Source organism: Carassius auratus, chromosome 50, assembly GCF_003368295.1.
Source record: "Carassius auratus strain Wakin chromosome 50, ASM336829v1, whole genome shotgun sequence".
Lineage (NCBI taxonomy): Eukaryota > Metazoa > Chordata > Actinopteri > Cypriniformes > Cyprinidae > Carassius > Carassius auratus.
Genome location: NC_039292.1, coordinates 10,421,711 through 10,447,042, shown reverse-complemented (window position 1 = coordinate 10,447,042; position 25,332 = coordinate 10,421,711). Strand labels below are relative to the sequence as shown.

General features: G+C 35.7%; 1 protein-coding gene across 13 annotated transcripts in view; it reads left to right on the top strand.

The window, feature by feature from the left end:
- LOC113066968 (calcium-dependent secretion activator 2) overlaps positions 1–25,332 on the top strand; it is a 154,686-nt gene that overhangs the window by 94,914 nt on the left and 34,440 nt on the right. For all 13 annotated transcript variants that reach the window (XM_026239127.1, XM_026239123.1, XM_026239121.1 and 10 more), the window contains exons 10-16: positions 641–749; positions 1,418–1,624; positions 4,654–4,790; positions 11,308–11,495; positions 22,371–22,472; positions 24,290–24,353; positions 24,449–24,572. In XM_026239127.1, coding sequence (XP_026094912.1) covers positions 641–749; positions 1,418–1,624; positions 4,654–4,790; positions 11,308–11,495; positions 22,371–22,472; positions 24,290–24,353; positions 24,449–24,572 — 931 coding nt within the window. The remainder of the gene's footprint in view (positions 1–640; positions 750–1,417; positions 1,625–4,653; positions 4,791–11,307; positions 11,496–22,370; positions 22,473–24,289; positions 24,354–24,448; positions 24,573–25,332) is intronic.

Sequence of the window (25,332 nt, the reverse complement as noted above, 5' to 3'; positions counted from 1 at the left end):
ATACATATGTTTTTTTGTATGTCTCATGCATTGTGTGTTTGCAAGTGTGTTTTTTGTTGTTTTTCTGAAGGAAAAAGTTTTTTTTGTTTGCTTTTTTTTTTTCGTAAAAGAGTGTTGAACCATTATCGGTTTAATTAAAAAGTAAATTAATTAATTTATGAATTACTATCCTAAATAACTAATAGTCTCCTGAAATAACGGTATCATTTTTGTGTTAAATATTTTACGAGAAAAAATACAGTTTTAAATAACGGTTTATAATTTGACTTGCGACTTGTGAATGTAAAATGACAGAAGTGGAATCATAAGAATCAGCTGGTTCTCGTTTAATTCAATGTGTAACACACACACATATAAATCAATAACAAAAAATATGGCTGACCATTCACAAAACATTAAGACATAATTATTTTTAATTAGTGAATTTGAGTAAAACCCCACAGTAAATCCTTGCATAAAACGTCAAAATTCCTTGTTTTAATTTGGAGTTACCTGTATTTGTACTGTATTTATGACGTAATTTACACAGTTTAGATATCAATTGTACATTTTTGTCCATCAAAAGGCTATGGATCTCACACAAATGTAGGATTTTTAGGAGTGTGTGTTAAGATGATCTCCTCTCTTTTCTGCTGTTCAGGTGAGTCAGTACACGTTTGCCATGTGCAGTTACCGGGAGAAGAAGTCCGAGCCGCAGGAGCTGATGCAGCTGGACGGTTATACAGTAGATTACTCCGATCCGCAGCCAGGTACACGCACACTTCAACACTAAAGGCTTAGTTAGTCACTCAGTCAAATGCTCATGTGACCGTTTAGATTTTATTTCAAAATTAAATGAATAATCATAGTTCAAATGAATTTCAGCTGACCTCTGTCTTGAATTAGAATTTAGCATTTGCCGCTTTTGAAAGAGATGCACACGTTATGAGCTTGAAATGAAAAGTGGGAATGAAGTATTCGGAAAACCAGAATCTATTAAATTACAGAAAACCAAATGATATGGTAGTAAAATATGAAGATTCATTATATTCTGCATTAATAATGATAATAATAATAATAATAATGTAATGCTGTGCAGTATTTTGAAATATTTTTATATATGTTATAAAATTTACATATAATAGGAAATTAATTATGAATATCTACTGTAAAAAAAAAGAAAATTAATTATATACTTTTTATATTCAATTATTTATAAAACTAATAAATGTATATTTAATGTAATATGTAAATTCAAAAAAAATATTATTTTTTATTAAATTTATACTCTTATAAACGTGAAGGTATTAATCTCAACAGCAGACCATTCTTTATGTGAGACAATCCCGTTCAAATAATAATGGATGATTGTATGAAAAGTAAAAAGGGAAATGAACTGGCTGATGTGGATTCATGTGCTAAAACAACATCTCTGCAGGTCTTCAGGGAGGCAGAGCCTTCTTCAGTGCTGTCCGAGAGGGCGATCTGGTGGTATTCGCCAGCAATGACGAACAGGACCGTGCTCTTTGGGTCCAGGCCATGTACCGTGCCACAGGCCAATCTTATAAACCAGTAGCGCCCGCCCAGAACCAGCAGAACTGCATAGGAGGGAATGTGCAAAAAGATGCCCCTGTGTCCTTACTCAGTATGTACCTTTTATCCATCTTATATGATCCTAATAACTAAGCATTTAAACTTTTTTTTGCAATGCATTGTGTTTTTCTTGATTTCATACACAATGTTTTTAATGTTAAACCTTAAACCTTCAAAGGTTGCCAAACAAATCTGTAAAAACAATGAGAAAGTGTTTTTTTTTTTCTGCCACCTTCAGCTGTCCCCTCTTGAATGGACTTAGAAATCGCAGGTTGTGGTGGCCAGCCATCGATCCATTGGGCCGCAGCACAGACACAGTCTAAACAAACGTCAGCGGGGGGCTTGAATAACCCAAATACTGCTGCTGAGTGAAAGGAAGAACACTTACACAACTCAAATGCTACAGTTTGCTCACTTTCAACAAACGGAGAGTGAGCCGATTGAGGTTGATACCATTATCGCTTCAGAAGAGCCGTTCTGAGAGCTACAGGGCATTCATTTAGTGCAGAACCTGAAATGAAAACACTAGCATTTCGGTTTATAAATCTGGTAGTATATGAAATTACGATAAAGCTGCTTTTTTGAGCATTGATGGTGATTGTAAACATAAAAACTGGCTTCTATGAGTTAATAATCACTCGACTTCACAAGCGCCGCCATTTGACTTTCAGAAAACATTTTTCAAGGCCTCTCTCCTCTTGTCTTACTGGACCTAAAACACAATCATTTTTTGATGCATCTTTTCATACCTCCAAGGTTCAATGCAAAAGCCACCTTGAATATTGGCAAATTGTATGACAACGAGCATGGAAAAGTCCCTGATTGCCTGTTGGATCAAGAAAACCGCATGAATGTCTGGAATATCATCGCAGCCACTGATAACCATGGTATTCGGCCAATTAAAAGGTCAGGCATTCTTTCAGAAATACTTCATACGGATTGAATTTTATCAAGCGCATTTCAAAACGCCACTAAATGAATCCCAGAAATTCTGTCCCGTTTGATGCCTGTTAACAAAATCCACCACGTTTCAGCGAGCCGATGAAGTTATTAACTCGTCCTGACATTGGACTTCCCATCATTGATTGATTCGCACGGCTCTGTCTCACCGCCTTATCCTCAACACTAACTGGCGTCTTCTCGTAGCCCGATCTGTGTTTCTTGTCAAAAGCTCGGGTTTCATATTCTGAAGGAACACCGATATCCTGTCTTGCCTCATTAGTCTTTCTGACTCCGGCTGGTTTCACTTGAAGCGACCCGCCGGGCCGTACCTGCGATATCGCCCCTGCTGCCATGTTGATACCTGTCATAAAGCTCCCATCCACCTTGTGGAGAGTTGTCAGATGGATGTGACTGCTGGCGTGACCGCCTGCCTCTCCTTCAGCTGGGATTAAAGACGACACACCCCCTCCGCACTGACTCCGTCCGCTTGTCCATGGATAATAGCGGCAACTTTAAGTTGACACGGATCAATGTGCTGCTCCTGTCAAACCCGATCCGTCAGACTCACAACGTGGATCAATACCACGCCTCGCTCCTCTTCATCCCCCTTTGTCTCTTTTCTATCTATCACGTCCCCTTTCTCCATATAATGAATGTAAAATGACCTACATCGAATTAAAAGAACAGACAATGGGCCGACTCTCGGGAGATCGTACTTCTGCGCACCCAACAAGTGATGTTTTTGGGGGGAACCCACAAATGCTCACTGCTTCCAGGCAAGAACGGGGCTTTTCACCGTCAATACCAAGTCGTTGGCATGCCAGAAATGGCAGCGTTAATAAAAGCAATCACTAATGCTCGTCTCAAGAAGGTGCCGCTGGCCATGGAGGCGTCAGGAGATGTGTCTCAAAAGCCTTGGTCTTTTGTGGTCCTTAAGAAGCGAAGGCCCTCGCTCCGCATATGTGGGCTCTCAACACGCCCGCCAGCGAGTGTTAGGCTTTTCACAGACCTCCCATTAGCCCATTTTGAGGACGTTTGTGAAAGGACTGGAAATGAACTTGGGCACACTTTTAGTGCTTTCTCTTGCTTTTTCTGCTCGCGTCTTTCTCTCGGCTCCCTCTTTCTCTGACTTGCCCTGACCTCTCGGCCTCTTTGCATCATGCCGAACATGTCAGGGTTTTTTTCTTTTCTTCCCCTTCCCGCATTCAATTTCTCCACCCAAGCCGTGTCGGGAAGTCTGAATGTGCACGGGAGAGACCGTTGGCCAACGTGTGCACGCGTTCGTCCTAATTACAGCGCTCTCACAAAGGTGCGCTCCTTTTACTCAAGGTCGAGACTCAATCAGCGTGGTCTGAACGCGTGACATCACTTTTATACAACTCACCTGTCTTCACCAGCCGCCGAAAAATTGCTTTAAGTGCTTTGAAGTCACACATTATTTTGTATATTTTGTTTCCACACATCGGCGTTTTAAGCGTTTAATGCGCTAGAGATCAGAACGTTCAGCCCGTCGCAGCTTAGCGTAGGGCACAGAGTGTTTTTTAGCCAGACCTGGCCTTTATTTTAAAAGGCTGAATGCTGGTTTGAATGCGAGAGGTGGTCGATTGGGAAATTAGAGCACTTTGGTGCCGATATTTATGTGGGCATGTGGGCAAAGTGCTAATATTTTACAGCAGTTTACAGCCATGCTTCGCTAACGTTTCAGAGCGCCTGCCAGCTTTTGCAGCAGAAATGTGGAGTTTCACAGCATAGCTTTGGCCAAAAGAGGTGAAATGCAAACACTCAGGCTGTGTGCGAAGACGGGGAGTGTGTAACCAAACACAGATTTCTGACTTTTACACAGCGTTTCAAGGTGTGAACCACACTTATGTTCTACCATGGTGGCCTCATTTGAATAGTTGTAGTAGTACATCAAAAATAGTTCATAATATACATTTACCCTTCAATGTGAAGCTAGGAAGGCTATCAAAGATGATTTTGACAATAATAAAATCTTTGTTTCCTTTGCCCTAATTGATGTCTTCATGTATTTACAGCACAAACAAGCATTAACTGGCCATCTCTCATGGTGGGGATGGGATTTTCAGCACAAAATGGTCCTGTATGCCATATTTCTGAATGTGTGTGTTTCTGGTGCAGGTCTGGAGAAGACTCAGAGACAGGGAGTGGAGGAGCTCATCTCTGCCATGCCCTGCAACTTCAGCCACGCCAGCTTGTTCATCACCCTGCAGAAACACACACTCGTACACCGCATGAACGACTCCTTTTCCTGCCTGGTGAGAACACACACGTGTGCTGGGATGGAGAAGATTGTTCTTGTTATCTGAATAATCACACATATTAGATAAAACATGTTTTTATTCAGCTAGCTAGTGATTCTACTGAACAGTTCTGGTCCTCAACTGTTTTTTTTTTTTTACTTTTGAGAAATAATTATTTGGGAAAGAAAGTGGAGATATAATTGTCTGGACTACATTGGTTGCACTATAGTTTTGATTTACTAAAAGTAACTGATTTATACGAATCATATTTTTGATTCATTAAAAAGAACTGGCTCATAAGAATCATTCATTTGAGAATCACTGTTGTTGTTGTTGTTGTTGTTGATGTTTTTTAAGAATAATTTGTTGAGGAACTGGTTGGACTGCATTGGCTGCACTGTATGGTTTTAAATGAGTGAAAATAACTTATTAATACAAAACATTCAGAATCATCCAGGAGTTGGACTAGACTGGTTGTGCTATATGTTTTGGATTCACTAAAAAGAACCAGATCAGAGTAATTCATTCTCGAATCAGTTGGACTTACACTGGTCGCATGAATGCTTTTAATTCCCTAAATCGTATCATTCTTTCAGAATTGGTTTAGCAATGGCTGTGCTGCATGGTGTTGACTGACTTTGATTCTTCGTTAGAATTGTTTATTAGGTAATAATTAGGCTCTAAATGCATGTTAGGCACTGTATGTTTTTAAATGATTATTATTTTAAAATGTATTCCCAAAATTAGTATGATAAGTCTGTCGATCACACCCAGGTCTCCTCATGAGTGAGCGTGTTATGTGTTGGTGAAAGTATTAAATATGGGGAGGGGTCTGTATGACTGGAGGGGAGGGATGTAGCCCTCCGGCTGAGTCAGAGCTCATGGTTAAGACGAGGGATAAACGCTTCCAATCAATACAACCCAAATAGGAAAACCATCCGCTTCCATCCCGTCTTCTCCATTTACTGCCTCGAATAAAAGATCCCTGCTGTGGACTGAGTTAGTGTGTTTGTGTCTGTGCGTGTGATGAAATTGGAGCAGTCGTGAGGCACATACATGGGTGAATTGTCCCTGATTGGAGGTAGCAAACACAGCTAACGGTGCAAATCCAAATCTTAGTTTTTTATAACTCAGCACACAATATACAGTTACATATAAGCGTTATTTTTTTCACCGTTTGCTGTTAACACCCTCAGTTGTTTTTTTTCCCCTCTGTCTTTTCGTCCCCTTTGTCACTTAGTACCTGCTCTGAGTGAGCACCTTCTGTTGTCCATTCAGCTTCTGAATGACTCTGTCTGTGTTGGGCTCTTTGTGAAGGCTCTACAGCCTTTGTTCAAACTTCTGTGTTCGCCTAAGAGAGAGCCACAAAAGCCACCTGAATGTGCTGCTTTTCCCATGCCTTCTGGGATGTGACATCTGTGGGGGAGTGGGCCTGTTTTCAAGCAAACGAATGGAGGGGGAATGGGATTTTTCAGCAGACTACATAAATACTATATGATTGCCTACAATCTCTATCTTACATCTTATAGAGTGTGGGTCGCTAGTGCAATCTCTGCACTAAATAAAATAAACATCCTGAGACCTTCCAAAAGTAATTTCAATACATTTGATGAAGCTAATGAGTCAAAAGTGTCAGTGGCTCGTTAATCTGCTAGTTTTATACTTTTTAATAATAATCATTTTGTTTGTGTTATTTTTGTATGAGGTTACAAACAGGTTACAAAAAACATTTAACATTTAGGATCATATTTACACAGATTTGAATATTCGATATATGTAATGCATAAACATGCTGTTTTTAATGTATATTATAATGCATAAATTAGTAATAATGTTGTAAAAATATATATTTTTATATTATATATTTATTATATAATATATATAATTTCAGTACAGGTTTTTCAATTTCAGGCTTTTCTTATCGTTTGTCATTTTATATATACTGTATATGTGTTTCTGTATCTCTCTCTCTCTCTCTCTCTCTCTCTATATATATATATATATATATATATATATATATACACATATATATGTGTATCTATATGTATGTGTATATATAGATATGTATATATACATATATGTATATACATATATTTGTGTGTATGATAAAAAATTCTTATTTCAACATAAAATAAAATTAGATAATATATATACAATAAATGCAATTTTTTAACAAAGCATTCAAGTCTCATATTTTCAAACCCACTCTTAAAAACTCAATCAATACATGCAGCCTCAAGGAAAATCAATAAGTGGTGCTGTTGTTTTTTTGTTATTTTTTTGCGTCAGCTGTCGTTTGATACAGGGATTAGGCTCAGTGAGCTGTTGGTGATTCAAAGACCAATATTTGGATTTTTTTTTTTTTTTCTTGACAACAGGGAATGTGTACACTGGTGTCATTGGACTGTGTGTGCATCCTCAGAAGCAATTAAAAAAAACTATATTTTTGCAATCAAAAAGTTCAGGCTGTGAATGTGTTTTCAAATTAGGGGCAGTGATGACCAGTCATGCTTCAAACTTAATGAAATTACTCACATCCCCTTCACCCTCCATCCCATAATCACACATTCTCCCTGTGACACACTCCTCCACATTCACCCTTATTAACAACCATAATGGCCTCTAGATGGGACATAAAAAAGCTTTCTATTACCGTCAGTTACTGGTGGAAATAAAGTGATTCAGGACTTGACCACATAAGAGACACTCATGAAACTAGCAGGCTAACAGGAGCGACTGACACTTTTGTCTCATTAGCTCGGTTCGTCAATTATACTGAAATAAAAGTTAAGTCAAATGTTTGGTAGGTCTCCGGTTCAAAATTGTATGGCGTTTTAGTGCAAAAACCAACATCTAATGCACTAGCAACCCATAGTCCAGTTTAATCGAGTGCTGTTTTCAGTGCAAACATCCTGCTTTTTATGTTTATATATATATATATATATATATATATATATATATATATATATATATATTATGAGGATATTTTATGTAATATATTAACTTATTTATTTACTTACTCCGACAACAGTAAATTCCTATATATTTTATATAGTTGTATAATAAATACTAATAATGTAATTATTATTATTATTATTATTATTTTATCATAGAGAACCTAAGTTTGTTTCTATTAGTAAATGTTCATTGTATAATATGTATTAAGCCAAAAAATACCAAATAGGTTTTGTCATCCACAAGCAAGGTTTTGTCCTCCGTCTCTCCTTCTGTGTGTGAGATTTTCTGTTTTCGACGAGGAGAGCCAGACCGGGCCGTGTTGGTTAGGATGATGCTGCTGTCGTCTCAGTCGGTCGTTAGCGGTTAATTGAGCGCGAGGAGCCAAGACACGAGCGGGCCATCTGTTTGCCAGAGTGGAACATCTTGTGGCACTCGGCTCGGCGCTGGGCCACCGTTCCTCAGCCCTGAATGGTGCAATATTAATAGATCTGACCAAGAAGAGAATAGATGTTCTGTGGCAGAAGAAAGTTGTAGGGGAAAAGTGGAAAGAAGGGCAGTAGCTCAGGCCTCAATGTTTTTTATTAGTTTTTTTGCTGGCCAAGTTGGGCAAGTAGTTTAAATATACTGTTAAAGATACTGTTTTATTTAGCATTTTTAAATGTTTATAACTCATTCCTTTTAGCATGTCACAAAGGAATATTATAATTTTAATATAATTAATATGAATAATTAAAAGAAGTTATAACCACAAGGTTTTTACCCAAAAATATCTGGGAATTATCTATTTTATGTCCCTCCATAACAACAATAAATGTATAAGGTTGTTATATTTGTTTATAATTTTTGTGCATCTCAAGTTATTGTAAAGCCCTGTGGATGTCAGAGAGTGATTGAAAACAAGATGCAAGTGCTCAAAGCTAACTTTTTTAATTAATTAACTTTAGTTTGCATAATTTTTTTGTTGTGCATTGTTCATATGACCTAGTGTATATAAGGTTTTGGATTTTCCCCTCATTTTCATTTGAGATGCTTAATATTTCACTGTATAAATAAATACATAAAAGATTTTTTGAACTTGGAAATTATACAAAGATTATTTGAGTCTAGAACCATTTCTGGAAATAGTACATTTTCTGATATTTAGTTTAAGAAAAATCATATTTAATTTTAGAATAATATTTAGAGAGAGTACTATTTCGGTCTTTCTACTTCAAAATTTCCCATTTAATCCTGCCGAGTATTTAATTCTTCATTAAAGTGTTAGTTTGCTTAGCTTTAGTTCGTTTAAGTGAAAATTGTTTCTTCACCAAAATTTTTTTCAGCGTAGAAATATTCCACATGTGATTCTGGAGGGAAATTTTTTTTTTGGACATCCCAGAAAAACTATCTTTAGTAGATGATGTTTGTTTGTCTAAAAGGTTACAGCCAACTGGTGAGAAACTCCTTTTATTACTCACCCAAGCCAATATTTACTTAAAGGATTAATTCACTTCCAGAATAAAAAAATAATTTACTCACTCACATGTCATCCAAGATGACTGTTTTTCTGTCTTCAGATGCAAATAAACTTTCTTTTCACCTTCATTTGTAAACACTGGGTCGGTACTTCCACCAGCGTCACCCGTGACCTCTCCAACGTGACTATATAATGCGTGAAGTCGAGCTAGTGCAAGATAAACATTTGTGGTTAAAAAGTATATATATATATGTTTCTTTGCGACTTAAGAAAGAAAGAAAGACATGAACATCTTGAATGACTTGGGGGTGAATAAATGATTGAGAAATGTTTGTGGAAGTGAACTAATCCTTTGAAGATGAGTGTTTATTTTGAACCCTTTATATGAGTGTGAGACACTTGCTTTGAGATTGAAAGGTTGGATGCTTTTTGTGTACCATATCATATGCACATTCATGTAGTATCAGTAAATATTTAAGAGCTTGATTGGCGTCTGACTCTAAATAGTAGAACTGGTTTGCGTAGATCAGACAGATCTTTTGATGAAAGGAGGGCCACGGAAGTACAGTATCTCAAAATATACCGCGCATCAGCTTTGTTCAAATCAGCGTTGGACTTTAATGAAGCTTTCTGTCTTTGCTCCTGCATGAAGGTTGTGGGGTCTCGGTATCTCGGCTGCTGCTCAGTGCCGTGAGCGCCGGTCCCTCGTGACTATCAGTCTCCTGCGAACGTCTGAGACACATCGCAGTTTTCCTGATTCACGGCCCTCCGCACTGTCGTGGGCGAGCGGCCCCCTCAAAGTGTTAATTTGCTAACGTTCCTTCAGAGAAGGCGTCTTAATTAAGTTTGTAAGATTCGTGCCTAATTTAGTTATTATGTGAAGGATGAATGAGCTAATGATTGCAACAGGAGCCTCGCGGCGATCTCCACTCGCCCGCATTATGTGTGACTTTTCTGCCTATGAATTAATTGTTTGCACTTAACCTTGCACTCGTTTGTTTAAATGTTGGAAATAGACGGGGTGTTTTTAACAATATTTTTTGGAAGAGCTCATCTCGCACGCTGCGGTTTAGTTTTTTTGTGTGTCTTGGCGTGAAATGAGAGGCGTGCTGAAATTAGACACTTCGTGTTCAATTAGCGTAGCAGTGTTGTTGAGGAGAAACTACGGTAGGTGCGCATGGTAAATGTCGCGACATCAGAGAGGTCCTGCAGGGGTCACGCAGAGGCAGCGGCGTTTGAAAAACTTTTTCTTCGCTGTTTGCTGTGGTACTTGTTGCTTTTGGCCTTGAGATACAGAACGTGTATGTTTCATATCTTTATTAAGCGACAAGGTCCAAAATAAGCGCCAAATGCAAGTTAAAAATAGAATACATTTTTTTTATTACAAGAATGACGCTGATTTAGGTGACGTGAGAAAATCAAATCAAAGACATACCGTATAAACATTTATTAAAGGTTGTAACTGACATGTTTTTACCAGAGTAAATGATATACAGTTTGATATCTACGAGCCTTAGAGAGAATGAACATATATGAGCTAGTATTTTTTGGAAGTAACTATACTTAATTGCTTATTCACTAAGTATTTTACTATGCTTATTTATAATTAGCTACTTATTTACAATTAGTTTCAACAGCTCAAATTGTGTTTAGATAGCTTAAATATTCAACTTAACTGAATTTATCTAACTTGTCAAGTATGAACACTTACTTTTAAGTCGAAAGAAACAACAAATTATTACTTATTCTTATGCTGAATTTTAAGTCGTGATAACTAATCGCACATTGTATAATTTGTATATACACTATAATAGTATAGACTAGGGTATTTTATGTTTTTAAATTAATTATTTATGCTCACCAAGGCTCTGTTTACTTAATCAACAATATAGTTAAAACGGTAAAATTCTGAAATATTATTAAACCCTAAAATAGCTGTTAAAATAGCTCTTAATGTTTCTGTCTTTTTGAAAATTAAAAGAACCGCATTTATTTGAAATCTATATCTTTTGTAGAATTATATATTTCTTTACTGTTATTTGAATCAGTATTGTTTTATAGTATAGTCGAGTATAAATAGTGCAGAGAATTTATTCTGATCTTGTTGTTGTGTTTCAGGGTTGGTTCAGCCCAGGCCAGGTGTTTGTTCTGGATGAGTACTGCGCTCGATATGGGGTGAGGGGCTGTCATCGTCACCTCTGCTACCTGAAAGACCTGATGGATTTTACAGATAACAACATCCTGGTGGACCCGACCCTCCTACACTACAGCTATGCCTTCTGTGCCTCACATGTCCACGGAAACAGGTTTACGAGCGCCGGGTTATTTTGTGCAACTTTTCACTGACATTAAATTTACATTTATGCACTTAGAATATGTTTTTATCCAAAGTACCTTCCACTGCATTCAGGGTACACTGCATTTTTTTTTTATCAGCCCTTGCTTTTCCTGGGAATTGAACTCATGACCTTGGCAATGCTAGTGCCGTGCTCTGCTGTTTAAGCTAAAGAAAGGGTCTAGACAGAATCAAATTAATCTATAAAAAAAAGATACATTTTTTAAATAGTGTTGCATTTTTACACACAATTTTAAGTGACAGTGATATATTATTCGTATTATACACACACACAAATATATATGTGTTTCTATAAATTAATCTGTGAGTATTTGATATTAGATTTTTATTAGATTTTTGTTTTGTTTTTTGATTCGTTATACAATTAGCATTTCAATTGGATAGTGCAAAAAATTATTTATTTAGTTTTTGTAGTGTATATATTTTATTGAGAGCAACATTTTATGTATTCATTACAGGAAAGATAGAAAGATATTTAAAAAAATATAATGTAAGCACCTGACATGCAAAAAAGATTTATGTATAAATTTATGGATAAAAACAAACACTTTAGCAACGCCCTAGTGCCCTTTCAAATAGCAAGGAACATTTGCTTTCCATGGAGGTTGTGCATTTTGAATTCTCACTTATTAAGTGTTTGAAATCAAGGATTTCATTTATGTTGGACAAATGAGAAGTCCCACATGTTTGATAGATCACAAAAAGAAAAAAGAAAAAAACACTTCGAATGGCTTTTGTCCACACATAATGGGTGAGTATACAAAAGGAACGACAAGACAGAAGAATTTCTTTAATCACTCGGGAGGCGCTCAGCATGGCTGACATGTTCCCGCTTCACTCAAAGAAAGACAGAGAGCGTCTGCTTGGCAAATTAATTAATGGCTCTCCATTATCTCAAAACACAAAGCAATTAAACTGTAATTACTTAGTCCGTTTGTGCTGCTTGTACATTTTTTCTTTCATAAGGCCTCCGAGGATATGATTTTCATATAACAGGCTTGTTTTCTGTAAGTGATTGTGTGAATTATTGATGGTTTGACATTACTTAAAGACGGAAATGCGCTTTACGTTAGCAGTGAGAGGACAGAATGCGGCTCGGGTATGAGCAGTGTCCCTTGTCCACTTGTTGGTGAAGTCCTTTGTGTTTAGCGTATACTGAAAGCTGTTCGCTTTCTACTTACCTCGAATCAACCGCCAATTGACTTATTAGATGTTAAATACACACGGATGTGCTCCCTCTCTTTGATGGCTTATTTAATCAATTAGGAACAGTAATGATTAGCCTCTCTAGCTAATCACCAGCTACAATTGAGGAAAATTGGCACGAGTTGCTTTTTGTTGGAGGAGGTGTCATTTGAATAATGACAGTTCAGCTGTGAAGCCCAAAGAGAGTGTTCTTGGGAAAATATATAGGGGGAATTCAGATGTCAGAAAGAGAAAAGACACAAAAAGTGAAGTAAATAAAAATAATTAACTCTTATTCACTCTGCTTGATATCCATTATAGTGCACATCTTCCAAAGACATTTTTAGCCAGTCAAGATGATGTTATTATGGTTCAAAATGAGTTTATAGCATAAATTCAACACATTGCACAAAGTATCACTGTAAAATTATTCATAAAATGTTTGTGTGTGTGTGTTTAAGAATAGTCATTTTTATATAAAAAAAATTGGTCTTAATTGTTTCTGCCACATAATACACACAAAAAAAAGATTGTTGTTACTTTTTAACTGATTATTCACTATTTCGAACTCACTTTTCACAATTTTGAGTTTATATCTCACAGTTCTGACTTATTCTCAGAATTGCATGTGCCATGATATTCTTCCATAAACATGATCAGACAAAGGTAGATCCCTGTTCTCTTAATAAAACAGTCATCTCACTGACTTAAAAAACACCTCTGAACAGATGGACTCTTAATTTCACATTCATTCTTCAAATTAACAGCTAATCCTGGAGTTTCCCATACTTTTGCCACTCACAGATAAGTAATATCTGTAATATATTATTTTTTCTGTAATATATGCATATGTATATATATATATATATATATATATATATATATATATATATATGTGTGTGTGTGTGTGTAAGGGCTGGGTAAGTTCATGTGGTGTTATATTTTATATTTTATATTTATATGTTATATTTTATCGCGCATTAACACCATTTTCTATTATTATGAAAGTCCGTTGCTGACTGGCTCTGAATACACATACAGACAAATCATGAGTCACAGGAGGGGATGCTCCCCATCAGATTATTTAGGCTAAGCTTCAACATTAACAAAACACTGTGCACTGTTATTTTAACAGAAAAGAATGCAACAAGCTCGTAATCATGACTTCACAAGTTGTTAATAGGACGTTTTCCGATAGCACGTGAAGACTGCAGAGAAGCACTTGCTCAGCACAGTGGAGTGAATAGTTTTTTTAACTTTGTGGTTTATTATTTTGAGTCGTATGGGACGCGGTAACACACATCCCTCTCACAATATATTGCTTTACACATCTATCGCTTTTGCCGCTCAGAAATATTCACGCAATCATGCAGCACGTATCAGAAGATCTGCGCTCCGGTGCGGTTAGCACTCACAATCACCGATCTATATATAACTGGACCCACTCTTGCCCTTCTCTTCCGACCGAGGCAGAGACTGCTAAACGGAGCAATCACACTAGTCAAGCAAACCAGGCTTTGAGGGTTAAGATTGCCTAGTATGAGCATACCCTAATTATTCATACCCTTATAATTAATCGTGCAGGTCTATACTCGGAAGGTGACTGTTCTAATGATCTAATGATCTGTTCTAATGTTATGATCGAGGCTTTGGACTTTTTCTATAACAAACTATAAAATATTTTCTATAAAAGTGTTAATGTCCTGGCAGTGATAAATGGCTTGTTTTATATTTAATTAAATTACATTAATGTTATAAGTTGAGATTTAGGCTACAATAAACTTTTTAACCGCTACTATGTAAAAGGAACTGCTGTAAAAAGCACTTTATTTGTTTAAAGTGTTTGCAAACCAAATGTTATTACACTTTTGTTCATATAGCAGTATGCCTAAATGAAAAAAAGTGCACAATTCACTACTTTTGAATGCATTATTAGTTTTGTGTGCAACAATGCAATTAATTGCGATTAATCGCAGACAATAATGCGATTAATCACAAGTTGCCCAGCACTAATATATATATATATATATATATATATATATATATATATATATATACATATATATATATATACATATATATATATATATATATATATATATATATATATATATATATATATATATATATTAGGGCTGTCAAAAATAGCGCGTTAACGACGTTAATTAGTTGTTTGTTGTTAATTACGTCAAATTTTTTTTACGCATTTCACGCATGCTCAGTGTGACAAATTATTCAGGTCAGGAAAGTCTCGTCGATCTCTGTATTCTCAAGATAGTAAAAAACAGCGGCAAACGCCGCGACGAAAACACCGAAGAAGCTTAAGGTTTTACCACAGTTACTCTCAAATACATTCATGCCAAGCTCGATAAACAGAGATGACTTTGGTAGTTGATACGCTGGAGCTTCTTCCTGTTATAGCATTCTGTGTTTCACACTGCGCATGTGCAGAACGCCTACATGCAATGCAGCGAAAGTTACAGCTGTTTGGAAAAGCATTTGCAATTTTTACTTGGTTTTACTGGCACTTGAAGCCTTCAGAACGTGAAAATATCGATCCGTATTGTGGCAGAGCAAATGAACACCTCCCAAAAACAAGAGTGCCCAGAGTGCTGCTTATGTGATGGTGGCGCATGTTTGTGTTTGTGTAAATGTTAAACTTTTGAAATTCAGAAAAAAAGAACCACATATTGATGAATCAATACATGAAAATTATGTATATGTGTCCTGTTATTTATCTTTTGGTATGCATTTCAGAAAAAAATGGTTAGGATTCAGGTGTAATTGCAAATAGTGATTAATCCTGATTAATCCACTGAAATTCTGATTAATTTGATTAAAAATTTTAATCATTTGACAGCCCTAATATATATATTACTTTAGATTAAAGTCCGCAAATAACACCATTTTAATCAAGGAGCATCAAGGCTTTTTGACTCAACACCTGCTTCAAACCTTGTCCACACAACCTCGAATCTTCAGTTCAGATGAGAATGCATCCACTCAACTGATCTAACACATCAATCAATAGCTAAGTGAGTGCTAGTGACAGTGCGGCCTTGCTCACAGTGAGTGTGCAGCTTCAAACCTGGGGAGAAAAATGTCTTATAGTTGCCATCTTCTTTATCTTCATTTCATGACCATTTTATTTCTGATCTTCCACCCACTGACTCTAGTAGAGCACAACAGAGAGCAGACACTTGGTTCCAGGAATTCATTTTCTTCTGAGGGATTTCAAAAAATGTATTAGTAAAGGGTTGTAAGCCATATGTACTCAGTGTATTTGAACTACAATCACATAAACTATGAAAATGTATGGAATTAAATTTAAAAATCACATTATTTATATATTAAAATGTTTTTAAAATAGTTTTTTTTTTACAATACTGTTACACATTATTTATTATATTATTATATTTATTACATTTTAGAACATTTATTTCAAATAATCAGTAAATTTAAAAAAAAATTATTTCAAGGTAGTATTTTTAAGACTGTTTTACAATATTCATATTTATATTTATTTACTATGTGTATAAATAGAGAGAGAGAGGGAGAGAGGGAGAGAGAGATGTGTTAAACATTCAAGAATAAATGTAGAAAAATAAAAAAAATTATTTAATGTTAAATTCTTATAAACACTAATAATTTAGTAAAAATATACATTAAAAAAAATGATTGGTGAATCTCTCTCTTTTCGAAGTGAAGTTTGACTAATAAACTGACATAATTTTTATCATAAATTACCAATATATATGGAGAAAATTAAGATTTTACTTTGAGAAAACAGCTGTTGTGCTCAATAGTGATGTGAAACTGAACCATTGATTCTGTAAATGCCTTCCCAGAATTCAGACTTAAGACTAAAGTGTGCTTCACTTTAAGTGGACGCGAGGGTCGCACACACCACCCTATTTTTGTAACCGCTACAACAACTGTACGCATATGCTAGCATACGCTTACAAAAACAAAGTACACTTTTGGCTTTAGGTTTTAGTTGGAGGTGCTACAGCTTCTGAACGATGAAGGGTGTGTGAACAGAGACTTCTTTCAGACATGTTTGTCAGTGCAGACATCCTCGTGGCACATTTCAGTCAGTGTTGCCTGCGTTTGACTGACAGATGCACCCTGGGCTCGACGAGGCTTGAGACTGAGAAGCAAGTACGCGTGAGGAAACGGACAGGTGCGGCTTCATGTGATATGAACTGGTGAAGACGGACTGACAGCCACCAGCCCTCGCTCAGAGTGACAGTAATCACAGTCTAACCTCTTTCTCACCTGTCAGTCTTGCTCCAGCCCCGCTCTCGCCTGTCCATCATGCTTGGCTGCCCTGTGTGACGAGAGTATTTACCAATCTGCACACTTACTTACTCACTGTAAACATGACATACATCCAGAGCGGGACCCCTTGATTCTAACTTGAGGTCTTCATATGATCGGATACACACCAACCCAATCTGTCAGAGAGGATGGAGGGTGTCGTTTCCATTTGTAGAGGCCTTGCAAACGCACAGTTTGAACCTCTCAACCATCTTCCTGGACAGTTCGGCACAGCCAGACTTTCCTGAGACTCCCGCCGTGGTTTGACCCTCGTTGACTGGCCCTTGATGGGTCAACATTTCACTCGTCTCAAACACTCTCGCTTCACCAGGCGAAAACAATAAGTCAGACCCCCAACAGGCCACCCGATTGCACCCACTCCCTACGGGCCAGCACTGCGTGAGGTGGAGGGAACCACACTCCGCAAGATTGTTCTGCACATTTGAGGTCCTCTGCTTTGAATTGAATTGTTGTTGTTTTTTTTATTATTGGTTAACATTATCTCTCTCTCTCTCTCTCTCTCTTTCTCTCTCTCTCTCTCTCTCTCAAAAGTTTCATTAAAAATATATATTTTCTGTTTTCAAATTTTTTAATTTTTTTTACTTTTTGTACTTTTGTACCTTTGTTTTAAAAAAATTATATTTTGATTTTAGAATTTTACATTTCTTTTAATGTTTAATTTAACATTTCTACTATTTTACATTATAAAATAGTACATTTATTTATTATACTTTTTTACAAAAAAAATTATAAAATACCGTAATTGATTTTAAGTTTAATATTTATTTTCATATCTTACATTTTATATTTGAAAATATAAAATAAATTTACATATAAAAAATATTTGTTATTTTTACATTTATTATTTAATGTTTATTTTAATATTTTTATTTTGGATATTTAATTATATAACAATAATTGAAAGTAGTAGTATATTATTATTATTATTATTTTATTTGTAATGTCATATTTTATTTAAATAAATTGTATATCATTTGCTATTATGTTTTTTCCCAAACTCATTCAGTTTTTATTGTCATTCATGTAGTTTCGACAAAACTTAATCTATGTTAGTCAACAAGATTACAACCAAACAGAATTTACAACCAAATGTCACCAAAATGTCAATGCTTATGCTTTTAAATGTATAAAACCACATACACATGATCAACAAATGTGACACACAGTGACCGTTCCATCAACTGGCCCCAAACTCTGAATAATGATAGCAAAAGTGATTTCTTCCTTAGCAGACACCACCAGTAATGTTGTGTTATGTAAGGAAGAACTGGATGTGTTTCAAGGTTTGAAGAATTCATTTAGCATTAGTCAAATCATTGGGAGGATGTGTGAATTGTGACAGACTTAATTACTGTCTAAAGTTGTAAGGCTTTGTAGTGGTAGGTTTGCTGATGTACTGGGAGCCACAAACGAGGATGGACTCGACACTATGGAGCGATTCTCCCTCGTGCTAACAGTTCAATTCCCAGGCCTCTTGTTAGAAGCAGTTAAACTAAGAGGCCTTCCTTCAGAACTAATGAGCCTACACAGAACCACAGACAAAGACGCAGAGATTAAAGGGTCGATGTCGAGTTTATACACTCCTTAGCCTTTACCATAATGCAAAAAGGAGATTTTTTTTTTCCTTTTCATTTGCAGACGCTGATCTCTTGCTCCCCCCTGCTCGCTCATACATACACGTCTTCTGCCGCTCTTCACACTCCCTCTTTGTGTTCTCTCGGGATTAGCTGGCTCTTGTCAAAAAGAAAAGGCGGATTGCATTTAATGGAGAGAGGCATTTGAAGAACAGACAGGTTTACAAGTTTTCTTTACCTCTGCTTGGAAGGAAAGAGCTCTCTCTACAGCGCTAAGCTGTGCCATTCAGAAAGTGTGCAGGGTTTGGATAGCGAGGCACAATGGCTTCTAACTAAACTGCCCATTGTAGACGGTAAAAACTAACCTTAGAATGATTACTCTTAAAGTGCAATTGTGCAATGCTTATTGGTTGAACATGTGCTGGCTACATTTGATTGTTATAGTTACATGGTATTGTGAGATGCCATTTAGTTTAAATATGTCATTGTTTTATTTCATTTTTGAGTGCGTGTATGAAATATATATATATATATATATAAATATTTGACCTGAGAACAGTGAGAAGTATTTTTTTTTCACATGGATTTATAGTATACCATTGAATAATGACTGAATACATAAGCTTAAGCAACAAAATATTGTTTATTTTTGTTCAACCAAGTCTAGCAGACCAGTGCAATTTTTGCCATGAAGTGTAGCAATAGCATATTAAGAAACAATTTAGAAATAGTACATTTCAGAAATTCAGGAAGCTCATAGGTGCTGGAACCTTCTGTAAAGTGTTTTTAAGTAAAACACAATACTGTCAATTACATTCAGAACATTGGAAACACGGACTATTAGAAAACATCTCTCTGTTGCTTCAGAGGCCATAACATACTAAGTCCAACTCTCAATAACCTTGGCCAAAACAATAAAGAGTTCAACATAAACTGTTGCACCAACAAAATAATACACAGTTCAACATAAAGTGTAAAGTCCACGCTAGCTGCTATATGTTTTGCGTTTAGGTGATACTTGAGGCTCGATGTGTGCTGCAGTGAAATGCGAACGTAATTAATTAATCTGAATTAACGCGTTATTTTTTGTGTAATTAATTAATCTCAATTAACACGTTAAAGTCCCGGCCCTAACATATATATATATATATATATATATATATATATATATATATATATATATATATATATATATATATATATATATATATCCATACATACACTGCCATTTTTAAAGAAGTCTGTTCTGCTCATCAAAGCTGCATTTATTTGATCAAAAATACAGCGATATTGTGAAATATTATTGTATTTAAATATTAATATGCTGATTTATTCTCAATATTGGCAACAGTTTTGCTGCTTAATATTTTTTTGGAACTTGTGATCTCCTGTAGAGAGCTCGACTTGCGAACTTTTCTCAGGATTCTTTGATGAATAAAAAGTAAAAAAAAAACAGCATTTATTCAAAATAGAAATCTTTTGTAACAATATACTCTACCGTTCCAAAGGTTTGGGTTAGTAATTTTTTATTTATTTATTTTTTGAAGGAAAGAAAGAAATTGATGTGTTAAGAGATGTGTTAAAATGATTTTTAAAAAAAATGATGATAAAGAATTATATTGTTAGAAAAAAACTATATTTTAAACAAATGTTGTTCATTTCAATTTTATTTATCAAATAATCCTGAAAAATGTATCGCAGGTTCCAAAAACATATTAAGCAGCACAAATGTTCCCAGACTTATAATAAATCGGCATATTAGAATGATTTCTGAAGGATCATGTGACACTGAAGACTGGAGTAATGATGCTGAAAAATCAGCTTTGCATCACAGAAATAAATTATATTTTAAAGTATGTTACATTACATTATTACTTTACATTTTACAATATTATAGTTTATTTCTGTATTTTTGGTCAAATAAATGCAGCCATGATAAGCAGAAGAAACTTCATTAAAACCAGTGTTGGGAACGTTACTTTAAAAAAGTAATTAGTTATAGTTACTCACTACTTGTTCCAAAAAGTAACTGAGTTAGTAACTGAATTACTCTATAATAAAAGTAACTCGTTACCAGGGAAAGTAACTATTTGCGTTACTGTAAAAAAACATGTCAGAGAATTTGTACTTTTTTTTTTTTTTTTTTTTTTTTGCAGTTTTCACAAGTCAGCTGAAATGAGTAGAACAGACAGGTACATAACTTTAAATATTTATTGCACGTCAACAGACAGCAAGAGTTTTATCATGCACTTCAAGTATTATCTTTGTAAGAAAGGGTGTTTTTGGCCACTAGCTTTGTAGATGCGTGTCACACATTGCATGTACACATTACATGCACGTTCTTGCCTTTGACCACATTTAATTTGAAGTAGTGCTTATATCTTCACCTTGAAAATGCCAAATTTTCATCGGATTGCTCCTGACTCGCCATCTCTGCTGCGAATCTCTGTGTAGCTGTTGCATGTGTGTGTGTGTGTGTGTGGCGCCGCTGGCACTGCCGCGTGTGCCGGCATGTGCCGGCATGTGTGTAAAAACACTGTCTCTGATTGGCTACCATGAACACATGACTCTGCCTTAGCCAATCACAACCGCTTATCTCGTCATTAACCCACCTCCACACTCGCTGTGTGAGCCAGGGGTGCGTTCGGATGGCATAGTTTATTAAATCAATGCATAGTAACGCAACGCATTTAACGTTCAGTAAAGTTAACGGCGTTGTAACGACAGCAAAAGTAATTAGTTAGATTACCGCGTTACTGACAAAATAACGTCGTTACCTAACGCCGTTCTTTTAAACGCCGTTATTCCAAACACTGATTAAAACACATTTAAAATCTTACAGATCCCAAACTTTTGAATAGCAGTGTATAAATACAGTACGTGTGTGTGTGTGTGTGTGTGTAATCGGATTTTACAATTTTTTTATATCTTCTGATAATGTGAAACAAGTTAAATGAAAATATATATTTGAGACTGCAAATTATTCAAATAATTGCTTTCAAAATAAAAATAACATATTTAGGAGATTAGAAATAAGAAGTTCAATTCAATTTATTAACTTTTTTTCAATATTAGTTTTTTTTATTTCATTTAATTAAATTTAATTTTATTTCATTAGTTGTAAAATGATTTGTCTATTTTATTTTGAACAAATGTCTTCTGTCTTTAACATTATTCAAACAAATATTAATGAATTCATTTTGAAAAGAGACCGCAAATTATGTATATGTATGTATTATTCAAAATAAATGAAATATTTAAGATATAAGACATTATTCAAATAAAAAAGTTTAATATTTTTTGTTTATTATGAAGAATATATATATATATATATATATATATATATATATATATATATTCATATTCATATTCATATTCATTTAATTTATAAATGAATAAAAATCATATAAAATAGTACTTTATTTGAAAAATTTATTGAATCTTATTTTTAAGATATTTCCAATTGTTTCTCATCTTGCATTACCTTAATGTGACAAAGATACATTTATTTAGATATTCTTCTATTCAAGGGTTTGGGATTTTGAAACCTTTCAATGAGAGTCGGAGCATTGTTCAGTTCTGCTGGAATATTTGTGAAACTTAACAATTATCTTTGAAAAATCTTTTGATTATGTAGTTGAAGCACAGTATTCAAGGGCAGCTGGAATTAATGAACAGGTGTTGTGAAGAATAAAGCAGTTGAATGTTTCCTTTTGCTTTGGCAGACCGGACGGTATGGGCACAGTGACAGAACAGGAGATGGAGGAGTTTGAGGAGATCAGGAGCAGACTGCTGACTTTACTGGAGAAGCAGATCACACATTTCAGGTAAAACAAGCTCCCATGCCCATTTCTGTGTTGAAATAGAGGAATAACAATAGAACAAAAAGTCCCATTTTTTTATTCAATATAGATGATTTCAAAGCAGCTTGTTTTAAAATGTTGCAGAGTTCATCAATTATGAAATTAATAGTATTCAGCTATAATGCAACTCTACAGACAATTGTCGGTTTCCAGCTCAATTCGTTTTTTTTTTTTTTTTCTCATTTAATAGTGTTATTACAGTCAATTTGATAGTATTACTGAAGATTAAAGGAATAGTTCACCCAAAAATGAAACTATGCTGAAAACATGTTTACCTTGGGCTGTCCAAAATGTAGATGAGTTTGTTTCTTTACTGGAGCAAATTTGCAGAAATGTAGCATTGCATCACTTGCTCATCAATGGATTCTCTGCAGTGAATGGGTGCCGTCAGAATGAGAGTCCAAAAAGCTGATAAAAGCATCACAATAATCTGCAAGTAACCCACACCACTCCAGTCCATCAGTTAATGTCTGGTGAAGCGAAACGCCACATGTTTATAATAAAGAAGACCATCATTAAGACATTTTTACTTCACTATTTCTGGTTAAAATATGAGTCCTCTGTACATTAAATTGTTCTCCAGTGTAAAAATGGTCTCGTCTGAATCAGGAGAGAAAACAGATCAAGCACTGTTTTCAAGAAATGTTGAGTTTCTCGGTTTACAAAACTGTTCTAAATAAAATGTTGGATTTTGATGTAAGAGGACAACAGGCTTTTTCACTTGAGGAAGCGTTAAAATGGATTTTGGACTAGTATTTTGGCAGGAAGCAATGGTTTAAAGTTAAAACGCCTATACAAACATGCATCTTTTTATTTCACAAGATGTTGATGGGTGTGAATTATTGTGATCTTTTTATCTTTAAAAGTTTAGAACTTAGTTTGGACTCTCATTCTGACGGCACCCATTCATTGCAGAAGATCCATTGTAAGAAAGTGATGTAATGCTAAATTTCTCCATATCTGTTCTGATGAAGAGACTCATCTCAACTCATCTAAATCTTGGATTGCTTGACTGTGACTACATTTTCAGCATATGTTCATTTGTGGGTGAACTTTTCCTTTAACCATTGTCTGAAACCATCAATCTTGTAATGACAATGTAATAATAATATAATAACTGGTTCCTTAGTCCAAACCAGTTGATTACCACTGCATAATATCTCAGTTTACAGTTTATTTACCACACCCCCTCCTCTTGGGTCTTAATTTTGAGCCGACCTCCCGCTGGCCCTCCTGTAGAGAGCTGGAAACACTAGTAAAGAGGGTTTTAGCCTTGCGGTTGCAGCGACACCTAATAACCAGCTAAAACCACTCAAACAAAAGCTACGAACAACATCTTGGATTATGCAAATGTTCGGCAGACAGAGGCAAGGCCGGTGTGGGGCGTGCCAGGGATTAAGTACGGACCCCAACCCTAGCTGATTAGAGCTTGTTGAGTCACTTGGTAAGTGTGCCTCCTGACCACACGCTTGAAAAACACGTTGTGGGCCATTCACGCGTAACTTTCACACCTGTGGTGTGAGGCCTCCATGAGAAGCACTTCCCTTTGGCCTTCATTCTTCCCGCCCGGCATTGTCCGTATGCACGCTGACACCTGTCCCTCCTCAACAGGCTTGGGAAAACATCTCTATTTAAGAGATGTAATTATTATTCCATGATAGCTGCGAAACAGCGGTTTGTGGTTGACTCCTTCAGCTTGTGCTCAGCCTCTGCTAGTATTCTTTCTTTTTAAGCCTTCAGTTTTTACTACTTGAGTTTTACTTTTGTCTTCTTGCCCGTAGGTATTGTTTCCCCTTCGGGCGACCAGAGGGGGCTCTTAAAGCCACACTCTCTCTTTTGGAAAGGGTGAGTATCTGCCAATTAACATCATATATCCATATCTTGAGTGTACCAGCTTGTGATAAAACAGCTTAAAGTGTAATAAGGAAGTCATTTCTTAGGTTCTGATGAAAGACATCACCACGCCGGTCCCACCTGAGGAGATGCGTAAGATAGTTCAGAAGTGTCTGGAAAAAGCTGCACTCATCAATTACTCCCAGCTGACCGAATACGCCCAGATCGAAGGTTTCTCACAGAATACTTTTCAGGGCTCAACAATAAGGTTTTTTTTTCTTCTTCTTTTTTGGGACCCTGTTGTGCCGGTTGTTCAGACATGTAAATGAAAATGCAGTGGAACACCTTCCAGTGTTTTCAATGGTTCCAGCACATAAACTTCCACTAATGTTTAAAAGAAATACTTTTATTTAGAAAGGAAGCAATAAATATATTAAAAGTTACAGCAGTTACATTTATAATGTTAAAAAAGGTTTTTATCATAGTATCCCAAAAAATATTATGCAGCACAGATATTTTCAACTTTGATTAAAATTTGACATGTTTCTTGAGCAGCAAATCAGCACATTAGAAAGATTTCTGGAGACCGGAGTAATAATGCTGAAAATTCAGCTTCACATCACTGGAATAAATTTCATTTTTAAATATATTACAATACAAAACAACTACTTTCAAATTTATAATTTAGGACCTTATACCTGGACATGTCTTGTATTTTGATAATTGACATTTGAGTCCATGTTCCTCTTGTAGTTTTGTTTGTGGTCTTTGTAGTTCCTTTGTTCTTACTAATTAGGGTCTGGTGTTTCTTGTTTTCTGATTAGTTCTTTTAGTTTTTCAACCCAGTTGTTCATTCTTGCCATTGCAAATTATTGTTTGTATGTACCCGTTATGGTCCATTGCTGTGGCTAGAGAGGGATCCAAGGGTTTCGAAGACACCAAGGCTGCTGAGAGCAATAGCACAGAGAATGTGAGAGCTGAGGCTGCTGAG